Source organism: Dipteris shenzhenensis, chromosome 2, assembly GCF_047967505.1.
Source record: "Dipteris shenzhenensis isolate YYH24624 ecotype China chromosome 2, Dip_SZ_1.0, whole genome shotgun sequence".
In the NCBI taxonomy this organism is placed as follows: domain Eukaryota; kingdom Viridiplantae; phylum Streptophyta; class Polypodiopsida; order Gleicheniales; family Dipteridaceae; genus Dipteris; species Dipteris shenzhenensis.
The window spans coordinates 11,276,080-11,301,181 of NC_141597.1; the positions used below are offsets into that span (position 1 = coordinate 11,276,080).

The window sequence follows — 25,102 nt, forward strand, 5'->3', positions numbered from 1 at the left end:
CTTATTGTGTTGCAACAACTTATTTCTTGTATTAACCTCTGTCATCTTAGCCATATTCTTGCATTCCCCACTTGCACACCTTAAGACCCTCTTCCAGCTTTATACAATGGCTTGTTTGATTCCCACCCTTGAGTCGTGCATCATGAAAAAGAGCATCACCAGGCTATGTTAGGAATCTTGCTCCCTGCCCCATTGACTAAACGCTAACTAGTGATGGCCTACAACATAGCAACGGCCTTGACCGGATAATGCAATTGCCATGGGATGCACATTTAACACCAAAGAAGTGATGCATAAATTGAGAAGCATTTGCCCTCCAAATGGGGTAGAAGGAGTGCCCACATGAGTCTATTTTTGCTATTGACAACTCTACAATGCTCATGCAATCCACAAACTACATATGAATGCATAATGCCTCATGCACACATTCCATGCATATGAGAGGTCACAACCTCTCACGCCTCTTGGGATTGACATTTTATGCCTACCATTAATTAATGCATACCCATGCATTCCTACCCAATCCTATCCTAGGACCTACATGTGTGAGTGCACCATTTATTCCATATCAATTAATATATACAATACAGTATCCATATGGCATTTAGCCATATAAAACTACCTAGCGTACCTTCTAGTTAATACATTTGATCATTCTAGCCTAATACATTCTAGGCTACAAAATCGTGTCGTGACATGCCCTCTTGCTTGGGACATAAATGTCCTCATCTACCAGGTATTCTTCTTTGTCTTCATGGTGTTTAGCACTCATTAGGTTCCTGCATAAACTTCCATACAACATCTTCAATGTTTCATCTTCATGTTTAGTACTCCTACCAAACAAGTCCAACAGTAGTATGTTCCTTTAAATCAAATTTCCAAATAAATCAATAAGAAAGACAGTACTTATCTTTGATGTTGTGTTGTCCATATACTCCTTTGCTTTGGACATTCCTACAAAGACTAATAACTTTATCCATTAGGGTTAGTAGAAATCTATTTCTGTTCTATTTTTCCTTTCCAATAAGATACCATTTCCTAATCCCTTTCTCTCATATGCACGCATTGGTCCAAGTTCCAAGTGACTAGTTTGGAACCATTAGTTTTAGGTTGATCAGACCCAAAAGTTACAAGATAGGCCTAACTTATTCTAGACCACCAGATCTAATTGTGGATCCACCCATAGTCATGCGTCCATGACTTACCAATTACTTGAGACCTCTTTAAGGTTGCCAAACCTTACTAAGCGCTTACATATCCACCACCTATGGCCATGTATAGCACCCTCTTGCTTGGGAAAAGCCCAAGTACTACCTTGGCTCATCAACCCAACCTAAGAGAATGACTTAACCATCTCTAGTACTCCAACTTCAAAACCCTTAGCACCATGGATGCCTTCCAAAGCCCAACTTGCCCAACGTCTTTGTACGATACCATGTTTTTTTATATTTAAATTTCTACTGTATGATCCTACATGCAAATGCATTTATTATCCTAAATGCTCATCTTAAGTTTAAGTAGATCAATCCTTTGACCCTTGTCATCACCATGCAATTGTGTATTCCATTCTTTTCTAGATGACAAGTCACTTTTGTAGCCTTCATTCGAGTTTCCTCCAACTACTCCAAATTTGTTCACCATGCAATTGGTTACTCGTCCAAGTTGATACATCACTTGTTATGTCTCCTTTGTCTAGGATTCATGATCTCTTTCCTTGTAGTGTTTTGTTTTTTTAATAGTAGTGTTTTGTAGCAATCCACTCCTTGCTAATGTGAAGCGACCACGCTTCATCTATGGTACTCCTTGATTTTATGTTCTCATAAGTTCTATATCGTACAAATTACTTCTTTGCCCTTCCTATAACGTCACCATTACCCAATGTTGCCTCCTCCTTTATCACCACTTCATTTCCCTTTTTAAATGGTCTTTCTCTTTCTATTTCTCTTACTATTATTATTTTTGAATCCCAATTCTTTTTATTTTCTTTGATATTTCCTCTAACCCCCCTTTTTTTAAAAATAACCTTTTCTTATTTTTGTTTCTCAATAATCTCCTTTTTTTTTTAAAATGATGTCTTCTATTTTGTTTTCTAACCTCGTTTTTATTTTAGCTCTAAAGGGTAGATAAGGAGAGGGAGGGGTGATTTTTTTTTTTGAAATACGAGGGGAGGAAGGGGGAGGGGTTTTTGAAATGGCAAAGTAAGGTACTTAGGGAAAGGGGAGGGGGGTTTTTGAAATGGGGGGGGGCGGGGGGGGGGGGAATGAGAGATGGCCCTTAAATGCCAGGGCGGCCGACAGACTACAGTCTGGCAGAGGCGGCGGTGGCAGAGGGGGCAGAGGCGACTGCACTCGTGGTGGCATCGACACATGGCAACCAGAGGCGATGGCGAGAGATAGGCTGGCGCCATCGACAGTGCCTTCATGATGGCGGCATGCAGGATTCGAGGGAGATTTGCGGGCGATTGGCAGCTACAGGAGGTGACAAAGGGCAAAGGTGACTGCTGCACGGCTGGCGGGTCTCTCGGTGCATTTTTTGATGCGGCTCGTGATGCACGACCCAGCGCAGAGGTAGCGGCTGCAAGTCTACGTAGCCTGCAGTATAAATTTTGGGATGGGGGGGCGGGGCAGATTTTGGGAGGCCACATTACAAGGTCCCCCCCTATTACACAAAAGTCCTTGCCCCCCCCCAATTAAAGAGCTGGGCGACTGGGACAAACTAGATGGCTGAATAGGGCAGAGAGCTAGAGGCAGCGAGCGATGTGGATCGCGACTGGCTGGTCGTGTGTTGGGCCCCTATTAATGAAAAACACAGTTCTTTTTTCAATGTAAAAATTTGACTTTCAGAGAGGAAAAAGGAAAGCCCCTTGGTGAATTTATGTGTTTCTCCTCGATTACTTCACGCCGATGTCAGGGACTGTGGCACTTCCACATGGCAGGCTCCCACAGTCAGAGGATCTTGGCTCTGATACCACTTGTCACGTACAGGTTAGAGGATGAACATGTGTGGAATAATGATGCATAAATTGAGAAGCATTGGCCCTCCAAATGGGGTGGAAGGAGTGCCCACGTGAGTGTATTTTTGCTATTGACAACTCTACGATGCTCATGCAATCCACAAACTACACATGAATGCATAATGCCTCATGCACACATTCCATGCATACGAGAGGTCACAACCTCTCATGCCTCTTGGGATCCATACCCCATTATTCTACCCTTAGCCTATGACACTTTATGCCTACCATTAATTAATTGCATACCCATGCATTCCTACCCAATCCTATCCTAGGACCTACATGTGTGAGTGCACCATTTATTCCATATCAATTAATATATACAATACATTATCCATATGGCATTTAGCCATATAAACATACCTAGCCTACCTTCTAATTAATACATTTGATCATTCTAGCCTAATACATTCTAGGCTACAAAATCGTGTCATGACAGCCTAATGGCAGCACTCAAGCCAACTACACAAATATTCCCAGACTACTTCACCAAACTACTTTGACAATTTGAGAAGCTCCTTGCCATCAACCTCATCGAGTCTCGCTTGATGTGGGTGCACCTTCGGCTTGTCCTACTCAAGAAATGGCTGAAGGGCCACACTAGGCATAAATGGGTGCAGCTCAAGTTCATTCATCTGGGCATCATCCATCCAGATGTCGATGTGATTGAACAATGGAAGGAGGAATGATAGTTGTACGCGAACGCACACATGCAGATCAAACCCTTGGCAGCCCAAGGTAACATCAGCAGAGCGTGACCCCATCTCCCCCTTACCACCAAGCCAAGCACCTCATTACCACCCCACTAGGGCCAACTCAACGCTTGCTGAGCAATAGAAATTGTTAGGGCAACAATGCCTAAATAGATTTACACCAATTATGATTTCAAGAGTTGCCTTCTCAACTGTGTTGAACTTATTTTTGCATGCATAAACATGTGATTGACATAGAATATTGAAAAATCCAATATCCTATTAGATTGTTCAAAGACACAACCAACAATCCTAATGCATCAGCATGCACATGGAATATTAGGCCCATCTTGGCTATCATAAAGCATCAACATGAACATGAAGGATCACATTCCAACGCACCTAACATAAGATACTAAGCTTCATGGAGATTTCCTTGAGCATAATGAGTGCTTATTGCCTTACAGTAGTCAACTGAATTATTATTCCTGCTTGGATAGTTGGTGTAGTGGTTTTGTTCGCTTGTCAACAAAAATTATCAACATATTGTGGAAGCTGAAGAACCCTAGAAACAATCGTACTTGTTTGAGGCTCTTAAGTTCCATGGTGCTCTTAACAACTATTATTTTGAATTCCCCATCATGATCTCATTTTTGAGATAGTGTGTCCCAATCAGACTCTTGAGAATGCACAAAATACATACTTAAAAAAATAAAATAAAGATTAAGCTGCTGATTATATTAATGGGGTGGTCAGCCGCAAGAAATACCTTGTACACAATGCATTGAGGGAGATTTTCAATTCTCTACATTTTTTGAACTTTTGTTTGAGATGATATGTAGGTTTGTGCTTCCAAATGCCAAGGAGTTATCAAGTAAGATAGTTAAGAAATCATCCAAGAACTCATAGAACGGCTTTGTCATCAACCTTTGAAATTTGAGCGGAGCATTTTTCAACCCAAATTGCATTAGCCATTTGAGCTCCATATTCAATGATTAATGTTGTCTTCTCTTTTCTTCTTTTATCTACATCTACCATAAATATTTGATTTTATCCTTTATACCAGTCCATGAGGTTGCAATAACATCTCCTGGCCTACTACCTTTGGATTGCCTCCACAAGTTTGACTTCTACAATGCATTTCTCCCACCTATTTAACCATATTGATTCTCTTAGGCATGCAAGCATTAACTTGGCATACCTTTAGACGACTTGATCTCGTAGCTCCTATCCAAAATATCTATGATAATCATGTGATAGCAAGAAAGTTCATTATAAGACTCGGGAAAAGTCATGCGACTTATCAATAGGCGTATATATATAAAGTACAAAAGGAAGGCCATTGACAAAAGTGAAAGTGAAAGAAACATATGCAAAATACTATCGAAGTGCAAAAGAGTGGGTACCATTCTTAACACATAAAGTGTAAAAAGTAGTGGCACGCAAGATGTCAAAAGCTAAAGCTTCAACAATGTGCAACTGCTTAACAATGACCTTATGGAAACCTCAAAGCCTTGAAGAAGTATTGATTCCTTAAGTGCAACATCACACCTCGAAACTAAACATGCACAACCTTAAAAAGAAACATGCACACCGTTGATGCATGTCATGGGTTCAAATCTTAAAGGCACCAAACTTCATACTACGTTTAGCATGAGCCTATGGTAGGTTTCACAAGCGTCCGTGGATATCCTGTTGGACGCATTATCAACCAATCAAAGAAGCTCCTACTCAATGCCTTTCACAAGCGAGTGGATGCGAAATCAAACATTTCTAACGTGGTAGTTGATTGGCAAAAGAATGAAGTTAGATTTTCATTCGGCATTGAAACCGTGCCCAACTGCACGTCTAGAGACACCGAGGTATCCCAAGGAATCGAAGATTGAACTTTCTTGGAAGCCCACCCATTGGAAAAGATGAGCCACTCCAGGGGGTGGTTAGGGGCACCCCTTGGCAAGCAGAAATGCTCACTCTGCATTGTGTGTGCCAAATTTGGCTTGCATCTGTGTCTGAGTTCTAGAATTGGCTTGTCGCTTAGAAATTTTGACCTGCCATGGGGCTTGGAGCGGGACGGAGGAACGATGCTGTAAAACATGGTCCAAGGGGACTTGCTCTAAGCGCCTAGGCATTAGCTTTTCCAGATTGGTGATTGCTGACCTTCATGTCTCCTTCGGTTGTGCGGAAATCAAGGCTTTGGCTTGGCAAACCAGCCTATCGTTGTCTTCAAGCAAGCCGTGAAGTTGGGAGATGTTTTCCCACCTTGCTTTCTCTTGTAATTTGACTGGGGAGGAGTTCAAAGTTCAAACTTGATAGAATTGACTGGCTGACAAGCCCAATATGTTGAAACGTCCAAAAGACAAAACGGTGACGTTCACAAGACAAAAACGGGAACCTCGAAAGCATCAATCGCTGCCTGTGCCGCCCATCATTCCCTCCATGGAGAATTTCCCCCTCCTTCCTACAGTTGTTTCCATCCCTTGGATGTTGGCCCTGTTGCAGCTTGCTGGTGCCCACTGCAGTTCTGCTTTGTTCCTCTTGGGCTACCCAGCTCATTGGCCTTCATCGTATCGAAGCCTCCTTCTGCATGTGTGAGAGATTTGGAAAGACGGAGGCTTGTGGGCACTTTGAATCTTACTAAATTTATGCGGGAGAGAGAGAGAGAGAGAGAGAGAGAGAGAGCGCTCTGGATGAACCTTGATTGAGACAAAATGCTGTCTGAGGGACCTGACCGTATGGAGTCCGCGAGACCGTCCGTCCGATTCAGAGCCACCATTTTGGCAGAGTCGCCCCGTTCCAATGCGTCTGGTGGGAACCTGGCATCGCCAGAAAGTTTAAGAGCTGTAGATAGCGAGTGGTTTACCACAGATGGTTATGTCGAGCCCAAGTATCAATCACTGACTGAAAAGGTATAGTAGAGTTCATCTCAATGGCTCCACGCTGAAATTTTCGCGCTTAGCATGCAAATGTAGCCGACAATCCTGGGAACTTCCTCCGTTGGGGTGTACTTATGGATTGGGGCTGCACCCTTGGGCGAAAAACTTAGGCCTCACAAGTTTAAGCAAGAATTTCGGGGTCAGCTATGTCTGCTGACTAATAAAATTTCCGAGGTCATAACCAAAAGCAGATTTGGAGGTGTTATGCTGCCAACGTTACCGATGCCTTCCATGAGCTTCAACGCCCTTGTTTCATGGTCTCCGTTTCAACTGTTGACTCATAACATCTGACAGCAAATAATCAACACTGGCAATGTGGAAAACTCATAACTAGTCTATATTGGCTGACCAACAAGGAAGGAACGCACATGTGTAGTACATTTCTTGCTAATCAACTCAAGAGAACATGGTGACTTGAGTCCAGACACTTAGATAGATCTTTTCGTCACTTTTAACTGCTGTTCTCAAATGATATTCAATCACAAGCATCTAAAAAGACACGGACTGTCCTTGAAGCCTTCTTAGTATGTTCTTCACATACTAAAGTAGTTACCACATGGCAGCACAAGTATAAAGAAGTATATAGGAAACCTTGTTAATGCATACTAATAAATGTTCAGCCGATTTATTGTTTCATGATCATGTATTCACAGACACGCGCATGCAGGCACATTCATGCATGCACTCTATTATGGATGACGTGATCTAGCTCTACTCTAGGGCTGCCAAGGCCAGGGAGGGCAGTAAGAGCATGAAGCAGAAACCAAGGGCTGGACTGCCATGCATAAGTAGCAGCAGTCCGTGCGGCAGGAGTAGGCCTACAGGCCTAGTGGTAGACCTAGAAAGAAGAGGGGTCGGGTGGGGAAGGGGGAAGCGGTCAGCCTCTTCATTGAGCAGCAAGTTCACTCTGAGGAGGACCTTCAGTTACATTCATTTACCTCCATCCCTAGTGGCTCAGGTGTATTCTTTGTGCACTTGGTGATTACAAAGCCAGAAGCAATAGTTTAGTATACCACAAGTCTTCTGCTGTGAGCATTAGTCCACTTGCATGTTTTGGGCGCTATAAGAACAGGTTCAGTTCTGGGGCATAGAAGAGGTAAGCTCTAGAAATATTTTTGTAGCTGTCAAACTGACTAACCCATGAAAGCAAGAGTAAGGGGTCAGTCTTGCCTTTCTATACCTTTGGGAAGTTATTTTCTTTGAAATCCAAGTAGTGGGATGGACTAGTGGGGCCTTAACATCTGCCTGTTGTTGGAGACCCAACCAAAGTCCCATATTGGGGCCTCCTCTTCCCTCTCCTTGAGCTCTGTATCCTCATTCTCAAACTGTCTCTGTGTGTGTGTGTCTCCCAGCCTTTTCGAATTTGTCTGCAATTTTCTTCTTTTCCAAATGCTTGCTATAAATGCAGACAACTGGGTCATTTTGCACGGGACTGCACTTCTACTCCAGATCTAGGTACCTCAGTTCCTTCTCCAGCAGTTCCGGCAACCGGTTTTTCTTCTTCTGGGATAGAGGTAGTCAAGCAATTTTCCAAACCAGTTAAGGTATGGAAGCGGGTTAAAGATGTTTCAGCGCCAGATTGTTCTCAGGTTAATCCCTTTGTTGTTAAAGAAGCTCGGGATCAGTCTATTATTGAGCATACTCAGCATACTTCTTTTCAGGATATGGAGTTACATGTTGAAGAGGGGCTTAAACAGGATGATGCACATGGTACATCTCAGGCTGATGCACAGGGTGAAGCTGTAATGATGTGTCATGATTTATCAGCTGCAGCTCCTATGTCAGAGTGTGTAGATGTTACTCAAGTCCTTATGCCTGTGAAGACGGTGCCAGAGTCTCTTTCTGTTCAGGATGCAGATGTTCCTTTTTCATTGGATTCTTTTCATCCTTGGTTGAGACAGGTTTTTGACCTTGTGGTTCAAAAATTCAGGTTGCGGTGAGCTGATGCTGCTCCCCGACTCCCTTGCTGCCCCCTCTCAGCCTCCTCCTGCCTCCATCCCCGCCCCTCTCTCCTCCCTCCTCTCAGCCCCCTCCCTGCCTTACCTCTCCCTCCTTCCTCAGCCCCTCCTTGCCTTCCTACCCCCGCCTTCTCAGACCCCTTCCCTCGCCCTCTACCCCTGCCCCCTACCTCGCTGCTCAGCCCCCTCTCCCTCTCCCCCGCCCCCTACCTCCGCCTCTCAGCCCCTCTCCCCTGCCCTCTACCCTGCCCTCTACCCCCGCCCCCTAACCCCACTTCTCAGCCCCTCTCCCCCGCCCTCTATCCCCTCTACCCCCGCCCTCTACCCTCGTCCTCTACCCCTGCTCCTCAGCCCCCCTTCCCCCACTCTCTACCCCTGCCCCCCTCCCTCGCCCCCTCAGCCCCTACCCTTGCCTCCTCCCCTCGCCCCCGCAGCCCCTTTCCCCCGCCTGCCTCCCTGCCCCCTCCCCCCGTCTCCCTCACTTCCTCTCCCTCCCTTTCAGCCTACCTCTCCCCTCCCCTCCTCCTTCATCCCCTCTCCCTTCATCCTCATCCTTATCCTTCTTCCTCCCTTCATCCTCACCCTCACCCTCCTTCACCCTTCATCCCCTCCTTCTGCCTTCACCCTCATCTCGGACTCTCCTCTGCCTTCATCCTCTTCCTAAGCAGCTTTTTAGTAGGACGGTGCTCAACAGTGTTCGAGTCTTCCTTTCCACCCTGATTGACGATGGCTCTGCCTTCAGCCAATCCTCGCCCGCTTCCACCGGCCGCGAAAACCATCACATTCTCAAAAGACGAGGTGCAGCAGCTCAAAAAAGATATTGAGTAGGAGAGCTTGACATCGCTCTTTGCTCGCATCCATGCGTCCCACCCTTCCAAGTTACTGGCCAGGGATTGGATGCTCGCCACTCTACATGGAGACCTCGCAAGGCACTTCACAGATGTTCCTCTGCTTGGGCGAGGTTTCTTCCAGATTGTTTTTGACTCCTCGAAGGTAGCACGTACAATGCTTCAAGCTAGTCCGCTAGCACTCGGCTCCCAGAGGATTTGTCAGATCCCCTTTTCACTGGGTTTTGATCCTGTCGAGGAAGACAGTGGGACGACGTTACTCTTCATCAGATTTCTAGGCTTTCCTCAGATATACCATTGACTGCTACATTCCATTGAAGCCGCCTTTGGAGTGTTTTTTGAGATCCCGCATGTTAGGGTCATTGTCTCTGACCCTAACATCTCGGATGACCACATTATGCTTCAGTGTCCAGATGGCTCCTTCTTCAGGCAAAGAGTCGAGATTGCAGGGAGATAGGATCAGTGTAGGATTTGCAGGACCCTTGGACACTTTGCTAGAGATTGTCCAAGGAAAAAGAAAAGACAAAAAAGATGCACGGATGCGTCTCATAGCTTCATTCGACCTGGACCTTCTTCACGACCAGTTCTTACCGCCTCACGCTGCTAGACCTTCGACTTCATAGTCAGGACCATCAGCCTCTCGTCCTAGTATTTCTACAGCGCGGATAGAACAGTCAGCACGTCCTGCTTTGGTCGTTCCCCATTGGGTGCTTGTCAAAGTTGGTGAGCTAGTACCTCAAGCTACCACTGACAGGGCTGCTGCGGACCCGTCAGTACCTCAGTCTACCACTGATGGGGCTGCGGATCCGTCTCTTCAGGCAAGAGACAGTTCTTTCCTGGTTCCATCTGCAAGTGAGACTGCTCTTGACCCTGTTCAGATGCAGGAGCGCTCATCTAGGGAGAACCTTTCTGTAGAGACCTTTGCTTTACTTGAAAGCAATGACAAAATTGTGGACGAGGTCATGCAGTTGTGGTCACGTGTGTCTACACCTGACAGAGGTAAGGGGGTTATTGGTTCCACCCCTTCTTTTGCAGGGCTCCTTCGCACTCCTACGCCAGAGGTACTCCTTCGCACTCTTGCACCAGAGGGACTTCGTAGGAATTTATTTTCAGTTTTGGCAAACTTGGCTGAGTTTGAGGTAGAGGAGTTTGTATCCTCCACGCCTGGGGAGCATATCTTCCAGGACAGTTTCCCCCTCAGCAGGGGGTGTGCTTTCCCCAGTTGACTTCCCTCCTCTTGATAGGAGGAATTTTTCGCAAGAGAGGGTTTTCTCTGCTACTAGGTCGGGTAGGATCTTCCATCCGGCCTTCTCCTCTCGTAGATGAGGATTGTCAGTTAGAACGTTTAGGGATTCGGGGGTGTACCTCACTGCCGCCGCAGAAAGTTGATTCGTAATCAACTTCATCCAGGTGTTACTGGGGGTCCCATAAACATTCTGATGATTCAGAAACACAAATTGGATGCCAGGGATTGTTCTAAGTCGGGTAAACTTCTTTCAGGCCACACTTTTTGGTCACCCGCCATAAGCACCAAGGGAGGTACTTGCATTTCTGTTTCTTCTTCTATACTCCCCTTGGTGATTGGACACGGGCTCATAGTCCCTTCTAGAGCTGAGTGGATTATACTTTTGATTGATGGGCATAAGGTTGGTCTCTTAAACCTTTATGCACCCAATTCTAGAGGGGATCTTGTTCTTTTTTGGAAGGAACTGCTCTCTTGGTCACTTATTGCAAATGCTTGGATTATAGGGGGCCATTTCAACATGGTTGAAATGCCCTCAGACAAAAGGGGTGGTAGGGAAGGTGGCCTTCACTCCCTAGAGAGAGCAGCGTGAGATGCCTTGCTTTTTCAGTACAGTGGCAGGGATGCTTGGCATGATGATGCTTTTCACACTTAGCCACATTCTCTCCGGTTTTCTTGGTCGAACAGGAGATTGCAGATGCCTATACATCCATGGATTGACAGATTTTATGTGGATGATTTTGTCCACTTCGGATCATTTCCAGTGGTTTTGATGGTTTTAGATCCCCATGTGAGGCACCGCTCCGCCAGTGTCAGGATTCCAGATTCTTTCTATGCACAGGAGGGCCTTATAGAGACAATTTTGAGGACCTGGGTATCTCATTTGCAGGATGGGTAGGTTTCTCCTTCAGACTTAGCCGCAGCCCTCTCTGATATCAGTGACTTTTATCTTTCAGTTGCTCGTATCAAAAGGGGTGAGATTCTCAGGCGTGAGATAGGTATCTGCCAGCAATTGGCTGCTCTCTAGAGGGAGGAGTAGAAGAGCCTTACAGATGCTTGGATTCAAGAGCGCTTTGCTGCAGCAAGGGCTCAGCAGCAGTCACTTTTAGATTAGAGAGCAGAGTATGCCTTTTATGCCAGAGAGTCTTTTTTGACACAGAAGGGAGGTAGGGTCAACAAGCAGTTCTTCTCTACTCTTGGCCCCGGACATAGTAGGGAGAGTGTCTCACAGCTTGTTGACTCAGGCAGAGTTCTTCAGACACATCCAGATGCCATCTTGCATGTTGCCACCGATTTCTATGCCTCCCTTCTTACAATAGAGCGAGACACTTAGGCCATAGATGATGCTAGAGTGGTTATTTGGCGACACCTACCTGGGTTGGTGACAGGGGATATAACCGTTTCACTTGATGCACCCTTCACCAATGTAGAGCTCAAGACTGCTCTCTCTGCCCTTCACAAGGGCAAGTGTCCTGGTTCAGATGGACTTATCCCCTTATTTTTTATTACTTTTTGGGATCAGATTGGGGATCATATTACCTTGGGACTCGGACACTCAGGCCACAGATTATGCTAGAGTGGTTATTTGGCGACACTTACCTGGGTTGGTGATAGGGGATATGACCGTTTCACTTGATGCACCCTTCACCAATGTAGAGTTCAGGACTGCTCTCTCTGCCTTTCACAAGGACAAGTGTCTTGGTTTAGATGGACTTATCCCCTTATTTTTTATTACTTTTTGGAATCAGATTGGGGATCATATTATCTCAGTGCTGTAGGGTGTATGGGACTCGGGTGAGATGCTAGACTCACTTGCGGAGGGCCTCATTCATTTGATTCCAAAAGGGGGTTGCAGGAATTTAGTGTCTCAGTGGAGACCGATTACCTTGCTGGGTACCTTGTACAAAATCCTAGCTAAAGCTAACAGCCTTCGTCTGTAGCCCTTTCTACCAGATCTTATCCATGATATGCAGACGGGTTTTGTGCATGGCAAGAGCATCTTTGATAACATCTTCTCATTTCGGGAGGCTTCGGAGTGGGCCATGCATAATGGCCACATGCTGGCCTTTCTACTCTTGGATTTTGAGAAAGCTTATGACAGGGTAGATTGGGGCTTTCTAGAGGGCACACTTACTCGCTTTGGCTTCTCAGATGCGTGGATCAGAGGGGTATCAGCCCTCTATAGATCAGCCCACAGCTAGGTTCTTATTGGTGCAGTCAGGGGAGATAGATTTGAGATTACTAGATCAGTCCATCAGGGTTGCCCCCTAGCTCCCTTTTTATTCCTTTTTGTGGCGAGGCTATGAGCTATTACATTAGAGCTCAAGCTGGAATCGTAGGGCTCAGGCTTCCTTTGAGGGAGGAGGATGAGCTCTTAGACAGTGAGTTGGCAGATGACACGGCTGCATTTTTGGATGCCACTCCACAGACACTGAATTCATTCAGGACAGCATTGGATTTGTTTTGCATTGCGGCAGGTGCACACATTAATTGGAACAAATCCAATGAATTTTGGATCAGTGATGATGACACTCCAGTATGGGGGATTGACATCGGGTTTACTTGGATTCAGAGGAGAGTCTCTGTCAGATCTCTGGGATGCTAGGTTGGGTTGGGCATCTCTCCGGCACAGTAGTTCGCTTCCGTGTTGGAGAGTATCAGGAGGAAACTCATCTTTTGGAGTTCAGCTAGACTTGACCTTGCATCCAGAGTTGTGGTTGTGAACCAGGTATTATTGGCCATTGCTTGGTTTGTTTGCTCATGTTGGTGCAGATCTAGAGGCTGTATCACTCAGCTCATGAGACCTATCAGGAACTTCCTATGGAGCGGTTTAGATGGCACCTCAGATGTTGTAGACAGGGTGGCTTGGGAGACCCTCATTCTTCCCACAGGAGAAGGGGGTCTTAATATTATTGACCCGAACTTGCAGTGTATGGCCTTGCTCTGCAAGTTTGTAATACGTGGTTTCACGTAGCATTCAGTCTTGCACCCCTTCTCATGGGGGAGATTGGTTGGACAACAGTAGATGGATCTTTCGGCCCATCTCAAATCCTCCCCTTTTCCTCTCATGGCTGCTATTCTAAAAGCTTGGGGTTGCTTCAGAAACACACTTCGCAGAGTTACACCCACTTCTTGTGAAGAGATTCAAAGGCAGTCAGTCATGTGGAATGACTCGATTTCGGATCATCATTGCAGGCCACTCGAAGTGTCACATTATATGCAGTGGTCTAGATGGGAGTTGGCAGGCCTGTATGAGACTTCCAGAGGATCAAAGACTTTTAGCAGTTGGCCACCTCAGAGGGAGTGCACTTAGGATACAGCAGATACATGCAGTTATCTGCCAGAGTGGATTGACACAGATGACATGCTGCTTACAGAGTCCACTTGGTGGGGAGTGTTCTCAAGGACGGATATTCCGTTATAGGTCATTGCATTGCAGGATGCACATGAAAATACCCTTGTCTTTGATGTTCAGTCAAGAGGCAGACTTATCAGATCTTCTGATGATATTCTTTTGGAGGTTGCATTTCAGCCTATCAGGATTGCAGGATTCATGGAGTGGGGCAGGGATTCACAGTGGTATCTTGACCTTGATCCTATTCTCCTTGCGCTGGGGTCTTGGATTTCAGCCTGTCAGGATTGCAAGATTCATGGAGTGGGGCAGGGATTCACAGTGGTATCTTGACCCTGATCCTATTCTCCTTGCGTTGGGGTCTTGGAGACTCTGGTTGTATGGTGGTTCCCCTATTAAGTTCTTGTAGTCGGACCCAGGGGAGTGGGAATGGATTGATGAGGGGCACCGAGATAAGAGCTTTCCCTTCTTTCGCTATAGAGTTAGAAATGCCCGAAGGTTTCAGCTCAGCACTAGAGGTTGGAGGCCCTCCAGAGCGCCACATTGGGATAGTTTTCAGATTTTCGCAGTTGTGCGGAAGAACTTTTGGTGCAGGCTCTGGAAATCCCTCAGGAATAGAAAGATGAGTCCTGTCTTTTGGCTTTCTATTGATGGAGGGATTGCAGTGAACCTGTGGAGATCTAGGTTTGGGGCTGACCCTACTTGTCCTCGTCGTCACATGGCAGTTGAGTCAGCACAACATTGCCTTTGGGAGTGCAGACAGGCGAGGACGATCTGAAAAGGTGTTGCTTGGATTTTCAGCATCTTTCATACAACATCTTTCTATATGACCTAGGGTTCAGTGGCTTGGTTATCTCTTACTGACCGACAGGTGTTGTTCGAGGGACATGATCCAGATCCAGCTTTCATTGTACGTCGACATTCAGTGGAGTCTTGTTTCCTCTAGGATGTTCCCCTCACTCCTTTCAAAGCTGCTCATGCCTTAGTAGACACGTCTTGGGAGATTTTGGCTAGCATTGTAGCTTGGCATATTTGGAGAGCCAGGTGTTCAGAGGCAATGGAGGGTATCCTGGTTCCCCTTCCCAGACTATAGCCAGTATTTGGACTGACACAGTATACACTCTGAAGGCCATTTGGGCGAGCATGCAGGGATCCTCTAGAGCAACCGCTGCTAGGAGAGTTACTTTTTTCAGAGTTTGGAGGGGATCTCCTTTCTTCTCTGAGTTTCCTTCAGGGTTGAGATGGCATTTTCAGCCTCTGCCGTGGTTCTTTATTAGCTCACTTTGGGCTTTTTTTTCTTCATGCATTGCATGATGTACTCCCTTATTTGAGCTTGCTCTTGTGGTTTCATTCATACTTAATGAAGTAATTTTCTTGAAAAAAAAATTAAAAAAAATAAAAAATAAAAAAGTTTAGGTTGCCAGCTTATATAAGAAGAATCACAAGGGGAAAAAACAGCTTTGTTTTATTGACGGTGATGTCACTCCGTTGCATCACTTTTTGCAAGTGAATAGTCTTGGAGAAGTGTTTTTAGATCCTCCTCCAAATGATATGTAAATTTTATCTTGGTAGCCTCATGATTTTTTCTCTCTGAGGCTTGCTTGTAAATTTGATCTTTGTACTCAATGGTGGGTTTTCACTTCGTTTGAGGTTTCCCACAAAGAAATATAAGATTTCACTAAAAAAAAAGTGTGTGTGTCTCCCTGTCTCCCTCTTTTCCTCTCTCTCTCGAATCCTTTTGTTCTCGCTCTAGACTCTACAACATCATTTTGTGCATGGCTTGTTGTAGTATTTTGATTTTGTTGGGGCATAGGATATATATCGTTCTGCTGGTTGGTAAATTTACTTGTGGCTCAATCAAGGGTATGCCATCCATCTAAGTTCTCAGTTGACGTATGACAGGCTCCTGCTCTCCAGTCAAAGCTTTTTCTGCATGTACCCATTGATTGCATGTAACCATTCGATTGTGTGATGTGGATGTCCAAAGCATAGTACTACCATGCACTGCCATATCCGATCATCGGAGACCATGGGGCTTACTGATGCCTGATCTCTTGGTGTATGTTGGCTGCTAACCCCCGCTAAACTCCTACCAAAACACTTACCTTGGACTTGGGGTCATGCAGCATTATCATACACATATAGGCTTAAAGAAGCTGAAGCTTAATGATGAGGCAAAACCATGCTTTAGGTGCCCCTTTTGTCCACCTTGAGGAGTTACAGAAGGTCCTTGCCTGTCCAAGCATGCACAGGACAACAGCAGCCAGCCTGGCTACTTACGGGGCACTGAACAGGTAGGTTCAGCACAGCAGCCAGTTGGCGGTTGCCATGTGGCAGTCGGCAGAGTTACAGACCCAGTCGGGTTCCCACAGATTGCTCGGCCAGTCTGCCCTGTCATGACAAGAGAAATGATTATTTAGTTAATTAATAGTCATTAGAACTTTATTATTGTTAGGCGCCAATTTGATGGTGCGGTTATATGTTTGTATTTATGATCGATCAAGCGGTGTAAATAGTACCGCCAAAACTATGTAACATTGGCCAATGATTAGTAATAAAGATGTGCACACACGTGTCTAGGTCCTAGGGGCAATAGGAAAGGGAAAGGGTGCATTAGAGTGCATTGAATGGTAGGTGCATGGGTCATAGGCTAAGGGTAGGTGTAAATGGGAAGATGGAACTTGAGTGATCTCAAGGGACATTAATGAAAGGGTATCACCCTTTCATTGTGAATCTCACGTAGCATTCTTTCTACCACATTGCATTCATCCGTCATCTCTCTCCCACCTTGCATGTAGGTCGAAAAAGAAACAAGTACTCTCACGAGGGCGCTCTTCCCCATTGGAGGGCCAATCGGTATTCAAATTCTGCATGCATTGCACACATTTGCATTTTCGAAAAGTGTGGATTTTCACATGCCCCCTTCCCGGTCGGGTAGCATTCAGGTCAGTGGCCTTTCTCCTCCCCCATTAGTGAGTACTGATATGGTAATAAATGATTGATAGCCATGCCCTACGATTGGAACCATCTAGAGACTGATGCATACCAGCACTGCTCATCTCCCTCAGCTGCAAGCTGCATAAATGATGAGAGGACCCTCAGACCAAAGAAGGTCGTCAAATGACCAATCAAAATAGCGCGATAGTAACTTGCATCCATGGGATCACCTGTCCTATGAATGGGTATGATGGCGTTTGTGTCTGGGAGGTTGGAAACGCTTTGCAGGAGGCTTCATTAAACAGCTTCGTTAGGATTGGAGCAAGTACTTTCCACCTGCCGGTTAGTAAGTCTGCGTGGGGCTCCCCTGAGCCATTGTGTAACTTCGTGATGGCCTCTTTTAGGCGTGCTATGGTGAAGAGCATGGAGGTGGTGCGGTGAAGGATGTCTTCTAAGATGGGCATGGGCTGGTCATGAATGTCATAAAGCCTGTCCGCGTAAGCTTTCCAAAGACTAGGGTCCTTGATACGACATGGTGATCTGCTTTCCAGAAGTTGCTATACAGGACACCTTAAGAGCGGGCGAGAAACTTGTCTCTTTTGTCGCATTAAACATCGATACTTTTTCCCAGTTTGTTCTTGGTCAGGGTGCCCTTGTTTGGTCTTGGATTGCGAACATTGGTCAAATGTGTTGCACTTGACATCATATGAACTATTTTGAGTTACAAGCTCTTTTGGGTGGCTTTCCAGTGTTTTTGATTGTGTAAGGGAAGGAGTGTTGTGCTGTAGTGTGGATGAGGCTCTGTGCAACCACACACCTTTAGGACCTGGTTGGAGCCGAGGGAGCTTCCAGTGAAGCTGAGTTTCTAGTATCTACAGAGATTACTGTCTTCATATTTTGGAGGAGGGATTTATCACACCACCGGGGTACAGTGAGCTTCATATGCCTCACTCACTACGGATCTCCATCAGACAGTTTTGGGTTTCATCACACCGCCTCCGCATAGAGAGCGGCAGAGCAGAGGGGATTCCTAGGGAGCATCGCTTATGCATATTGTGTGACTGTCAGGAGGTTGAGTTGGAGGAGCATTTTATTTTCAGGTGCCCAGTGTACTACGAGATCCGAGGTCGCTACCACTGCCTCTTCAGAGACGGCTCCGGGCTCCTTTCCAGATTCCTCGCCTACCCAGATTAGAGATGCCTCGCGGCCTTCATTCACGAGGGGGTCCGACAAAGAGAGTACTTACTCAGGCGACGGGGCTTGGCCACATCATCAGACACCTCTCAGAGTAGGATCACAGAGTTCTTCCCATCGAGTGACATTGATCGTCCAGTCTTTAGCCGCAGACGTGACAGAGACCCTGACCCGACGATCGTAGCACGACACACGAGACATCGAGGGGATACACAGATCACTGTGGGGGACCTCCCGTCATTGTTTAGACCCGAGATACGTCCCACGGGAGTCACGGTGGCTTTGGTCTTGTGTCGACGAGCCTCGTCTCGGAGACCGAGACGCACGGCACCCCTTGACGGGCACCAGCGTCCCATCACCGGCTATGCACCAGCTAGGGTGACATGACATACGGAGGATTCCGCTCTGCTCCAGTCTTTTTCTTTTCATTGTTACACTCAGATGTATTTGATTATGTATGATCAGACTTAGGATTCAGCACGGGTGATGATGCTCGTTTTAGTAGCTCCACCCTTAGTGTGATTTGTATCAGGTTTTCTTTCAGTCTCATAGACCCATAGGTCTTCCGAAGACTCTAATAAAATTTCTTTCTTTGGCAAGGTCCACAACAAATGAATATCTCCAGATAACCTAGACCACGAACTCTCACTGAGCTTTTGAGCAAGTACTCTTTTGGCTTCAGTACACCTTGTCCATCTGTGTCCGAGATTTGAAGCACCCACACTTCCCCTTTTGCCTTAGAAGAAGGCCAATTCCTTCCAATCTCGCATTACCTGAGACACATGAAGAGCAGAGTCTCTCCACAGCATGCTATAAAGGCTCATATTTAGAACATCAAGTACACATCAGATCGCCGTACTGCTTGTGTGCTTGCTCTGAAAGCAAACCATGCACCTCATTGAGGCACATACCAATAGCCTATGTAATCCTGTACTGTTCCCTATTAAAGTACATCAACCATCTGACCTCGAAACCCTAGGGCACACATGAAATCCACCCTCGTGTCAGTATCAACACAGCCACACACTCCATGCTGTCCTTCACCTTCACAAAGGCATCTGACTCCTCGTCGACCCACATCTCAATGTTAGACATCATCACTGTGGTTTCTAGGTCAACATATCTGACCTCAATAACACACGGAGATGTCACCAAGAACGACTCTTCGATTACCACATTAGCTTTGGCTTTTGTGTCACCCTCGGACTCCTTCCTCTTGTTTTTTTGATCCGCCTTCTTCTTTCTACAATCCTTTGCAAAATGACCTGGCGTGTCGCAATAGAAGCACTTCTTCTTCTACTTCCTCTTGGAAGGCTCCTCACCTTCAGAGTCATCCTTCTTGGACTTGCCAGCGTTAGGCTTGCCCTTTCCTTTGCTAGGGTAATCCTTCGCTAGCAACGCCTTGTCATCTTTGTCGTTGTTGTAGAGCTTCTTCCTAGCTTCTTCTTGTAGCAGTTTTGGACCCAACTCCTCAAAAGTCAGAGGTTTGGTCCTCTGTCCCGCTGTCACAATCGTAACAAAGCTTTTGAAACTCTGAGGTAGCCTCCTTAGTACCATCAAGGCCAAATGGCATGAGTGCATCTTCTGACCAACTGATTCCAGTCGATCCCTCACCACCTTGACCTTTGTCAAGTGGTCATGTATCGAATCTCCCTCATCCATATCAAGGTTGTAGAGCTGATGTTGAGGAAGCAAGATCTGGGATGTGTTGTCTGTCTCGTACAAATCCCATAGAATGGTCCATGCCTCTCTTGATGTGTCGACCATCTGGATGTGAGGAAGCACAGAGTCCGTTGTAGTCCCTATGATCAATGCCAGGGCATGGGCATCTCTGTCTTCCCAAGCTTCGAGCTCCTCTCCATCTTTTGGCATGAGTATCTTCCCCTGTTTGTCCACCGTATCGTCCGGCTTCGGTCTCCACTCCCGTTGTCAATTTCCACAGCTTCCGAGCCACTAAATGACTCCGGATCTTCACCTTCCAGATCGGGTAATTTGTCCCATCCAGTTTCCTAGACTCTCCAAAGTTAGGGATGGTGAAAGAAAGAAATCTGGGGGAGGAGGAAGGGAGAGCAGGGGCTGAAGAGGCTGAAAAGATCGACATCTCTGTTGCTAAACCACACAGCAAAGTCAAACAAACTCACCCTTTTGTAGATCAGAACTCCTTACGCCCCTAACTGAACTTGAGTCACCCTTCCTTCTTGCAAGGACACTATCCTCCAGTCATGGAAGTCGATTCCTAAGAGCTTCCGAATCAGGGCTGTCGTTCAGCAAGGTCCTTGCTTTCACGCTCCCACACCTGTGAGCCTTCTACTTGAGCTCTGATACCGTGTTAGAAATCAACCAACAGAGGGTACGTGCATCGGAAGACTAATAGAATAGCCTAGGAGCTCACACAATGTGGTGTGGGGTGTGGAATCACAAACTTTTTAACTTAATGTGCATTAGATAGATGTGCAGACTCATCAATAGACAATGAACCAGCAAGATATAGAAACCACCAAAATAATATATTTCCGTCCAAAGCTATGGACACAATACAAAAGAGATAGATTTAGAGTCCCACCAATGGTGTGGTCCTCTGATCTTACCACAAGGTACTTCTCCTATCTGCCGGCTATCTCTAGACTCGAGCCCGCATGCTCCACCTCGAGCATCTGTTAGACTTTCTGTCCAGAATGATCTTCTCAATTTCGCTGCCCTGTGTGTAGGCAGCCCCTTTTAAGCTTTGTGTGCAGCACACAGGTCCTCTTGGTCCTCCTGAATGTAGACCCCAAGACAGCTGCTCCACACTGCTCCAATTTGCTTGGGAAAGGCTGCTAGGGCCTAGAGGCCCTCCTTTTATAGCCCCCAAGGGCTGCTGACAAAAACTGACCAGCCTTGCTGATTCTGGCCGACGAGTCAGTCCAGCCCCTTAAGGGCTCTCAAACCGGGGCCCTTTGGCCCACTCTTCTAGGGCCTTGGACCTCCAGTCAAGGCAAGGGCCCAGCCCTATATAAGGCATGTCCCTGCCTACTAGCAGCCCCCTTTGCTGCTGCACCAGGTCTCCATGTGGCTGACGTGATCTGCTGGTCTGCCACAGCTCGAGAAATCGACAATGGACTGATAAAGAGCTGCATATGGTGATGCCTCAGCTTCCTCTTGGATATCTCGAGCAAAGTGGGAGGTCTCGAGAGGGAAGTAGCATACTGTAATGAACAAATCCTGGCTGTCCATGTGTCGGATCTGGATCCAAAGAAATCTGGAGTATCTCTTTGCTCTACTGAGATGGTTCCCAAAAGGGTGGAGCTGTAAAGAACAGCTACTCTTCCTGACCCTCGCACTCCCCCTGTGTCCCTCGTCTCATCTCTATAAGCAGACTCCCATGTCTACCTGCTGACTACTGGTAGTGGGCGATCTGGACTCTGAGAGAGAGAGAGAGAGAGAGAGAGAGAGAGAGAGAGTTTATTAAAGTCTTCGGAAGACCGATGGGTCTATGAGACTGTGAAAAACCTGATACAATGAGCTGTGGTAGTGGAGCTACTAAACGAGCATCCACACCAATGCAGAATGCAAAAAAATGCAAAATGGCAGTACTAAGTCCTAAGTACAACATAGTCATATCCCGACTATATATATCAATCTCAGCATCATCGTCGGCATCATCATAACCATCATCATCATCATTGTCAGCAGCAGGACATCAGGATGGATGAGGCTGTGGAAATGGAGGCATGAGGTCAGCAATGGAACGTTGTTGCCCCCTCAAGGGTGCAGTCGTGGTACGTCTCCTGGTCGTAGCTCTGCGTCTAACCAAGGCCACTTGACCCCTTTTAGTCGGGCTCTGACCATAAACAAGGAGGGGATGTCCCCAAGTATGATTTGTGAGTCAACCCTCTGTCTGAGCTGTTGGGTCACAGGCTCCGGGTCATGGTCATGTCGAGGTCTCGCCTCGTGGGGGTCTATGAGATCTGGCTGAAAGAACTCCGAGAGAGAGAGAGAGAGAGAGAGAGAGAGAGAGAGAGAGAGAGAGAGAGAGAGAGAGAGAGAGAGAGAGAGAGAGAGAGAGAGAGAGAGAGAGAGTTGTACTGGAAGGGATACGGTTGATCTCATCGCGTGGGATCTGAAGGGATGGGGAGTCCAAACTGTACTGAAAGGGGGGGAGGCGATCCATCTGAATGCCTTGAGACCGAAACCATTTGGAGATGCGTGCATACTAGGCTTTGTTGTCCCCGCGCTTAGCTAGCCGTCGGGATGACTCTAAGTGCCAATCTAGGTAGTCTCCATCTAGGTAGGGCCCATACTCTGTATAGATGCAGTGTCTAGAAGATGGCAACAATCTGCAGCGGTGTCATAGTGAACTCAGCCTGTATGATCTGATGAGGGATTGACGGCTTACTTCTAATCATCGTGGACCCCATGGTCATAGGTAACGTGTAGCCTCTCAAACTTCCGCCACTCAGATATCGGCAGGTCACATCTCCAAAAAGGTGTTGCATACATGCCTTTTGGTCTCACTAGTGTATCAAAGAGCCACCCCTTGTCAAGGGATCCTGAAAGTGTGCTTGGAAGCACTGTCTCTCCAGCCGTGCCAGAGCCCCTTGCCCTCGTGTGAGTCGTGGTTGACCTACCTGTGTCATCGTGAAGATAGGTCCCGCAAAAACTGCTCCAAGATAGGTGTATGATTTTACTATCTCCAGTGGCTCCCCTCGGTATGTGAAACTATACTGCTGAAGTACCGCTTGTGATGTGTTGAAGATCATAACCTTGGTTTTGCCAAGGTTGACCGTCAAATCTCTCTCTCTCTACGAAATGCATCAAGAGTCTCAAGATGTGGTTGTAGACCCGCCGCAGAGGAGATATGACTACTATGTCATCCGAATATAGTAATATATGTATCATCAAATCTGCAAGCAAGGATCCCTCTCCACGTAAGCGGTCAATGAACATTGTCATCTCATCAAAAGAGCCCAAAGAGTGTCAGAGAGAGGAGACATCCTTGCTTCACTCTGATCGTGCTCTCAATCGAGTTTGACAGACCACCAGGCGCACGCACCCTCCCTCTGATAGACTCATATAAGCTCATCACACCCCAAATCATGACTCCCAGTATCTGCATCTCCCGAAGCCTTCGAATGAGGCGAGCTCGTGGTACTGTGTCAAAGGCCTTCCGAAACAAGCATAGACTTTCTGGGACTTGGATCTCGCCTCCTCAATGACTGCCCGCAGTGTGAAGATGTGGTTAAGGGTGGAATGTTGCCATCGAAAAGCCCGCCTATCCTAATGCCCGCTGCCCATGTGCCTCAATATAGGAGCTGATCTCTTGCTCTAGCACCGATCCATATATCTTGGCTAGCATATGGTCATGAGTGTGCCATGACATACAGCATGATTGAATATCTGTGCTAGGATCGGGGCTAGGATCTCATGTCCATGTGAAAAGTATTCCGTCCTCAATCCCTCATGATCCATAGCCTTCCGGTTATGAAACCGGCATAGTGCAGCATGTACATTCTGTGCAGTGAACAAAGAGGACGTGGTGTGCCTGGGTAAGGAGGACAAGTCCGGCGTTGTCTACATCTGGACATCATAAAGTGAAGTAGCATATGTATTCTAGACCTTTGGATCGGTGATAGGAATGGGTAACTTATGGATCGGTGATAGGATTGGGTTACTTACCCTTAGAAAGAAGCCCCCATGCAAAGGTGGGATCTCCCCCTCGAAAAAGATCTGATAACCTCATCCATCCGATGTGAGAGAAAAGCTCGTCTCTTCCGCGAGTCACTTGGCTGATATCTGCTGTGCCTCAATCTTCGTAAGGTGCCCTAATGCTTGCTCCTGTATGAGGTGGGATCTCATCTCTCGACACTCATCATCGAACCATGGGTTTTGGAACATCTTCCCAGTTGGGGACTGTGATGTAGATCGAGTCGTGGGGAAGGATCTGACTGTGGCATTCTGTACCACTGATACTAAATTGTTTGAGGCATGGGCAAGGTCTGCATAGTTGCCAAGAGAGTGGGGTAGTTCACGCGACAAGTGACTCATGTATATGGCACCGAGGGCATGATCAAAATGCACCTTGACCCGAGTGGAGACTGGTGGATTCTGTCCTGTGATCGTCTAGGAAGCTGAGATGCTGAAGGTCATATACGAGTGGTCAACGCCAAGTGGGGGGGGGGAGGGACAATGAGATCGCGTACGTGTGACAAAAAAGCTGGTGGAGATCCCAAAGGTAATCTACTGTACTTGATCCCCCTCCGTGTGAAAAGCAGATGAGCCCTCCTGTCAGTGGCCATCGAAGAAGACCATGGTATATGATCAAATTATGAACTGCCTCCATTCCAGCAGATGTCTGCCATACCCAGTGACGTGTGGTGCATCCTCTGAGCGTCTCGCTATCCCAAGCGCTGTCGGATCTATCTCATGTACTTTGAGGGGATCGGTCTCGGAATCAAGTAGGCCCACTTGTCTATTCCTGGTACGTGCATTTAAGTCCCCCAAAAGTAAGATCTCTCCCTGCTTGGAGAAGATATATCGTCTCGTATGGGCTATAGCCTATGACCCTCTGCACTGACCTCTTGTGCGCAGATTCCCACTCCATTTTCTCTCTCCCACTCCTCTCTTCCCCCCCTGCTTCTTCATTTCACTTGGGGCTTTGTCCACATGTGTTTTCTCAGCCAACAATGCCACATAATGCCACATTTGTGGCTTCTAGGCTCTCCTCCTTCTCAATGAGGGCAATACAAATTTTATTGATGCAATTGAGTACACTCTCAGCAACCTTATTGGTTGTCCTTGATAAATATGTTGCCATGGCATTCTCCAAAGCTTTGCTTTCCTCATTTGTCTTCCACGCATCCTCGCGTAGGCATTGCAAATAACAACCAACACCCCTTCTATTTCGTGTGTATAGTGGCAGAAATGCAGAATATGACAACCACCCTCACATTTGT

General features: G+C 46.7%; 1 protein-coding gene across 3 annotated transcripts in view; it reads left to right on the forward strand.

Annotated features, from left to right (window-relative positions):
- Positions 1–6,096: 6,096 nt before the first annotated feature.
- LOC147904326 (exocyst complex component EXO84B-like) overlaps positions 6,097–25,102 on the forward strand; it is a 71,340-nt gene continuing 52,334 nt past the window's right edge. For all 3 annotated transcript variants that reach the window (XM_087385851.1, XM_087385859.1, XM_087385868.1), the window contains exon 1: positions 6,097–6,611. In XM_087385851.1, the coding sequence (XP_087241977.1) occupies positions 6,414–6,611 (198 nt within the window). In that variant the 5' untranslated portion in view covers positions 6,097–6,413. The remainder of the gene's footprint in view (positions 6,612–25,102) is intronic.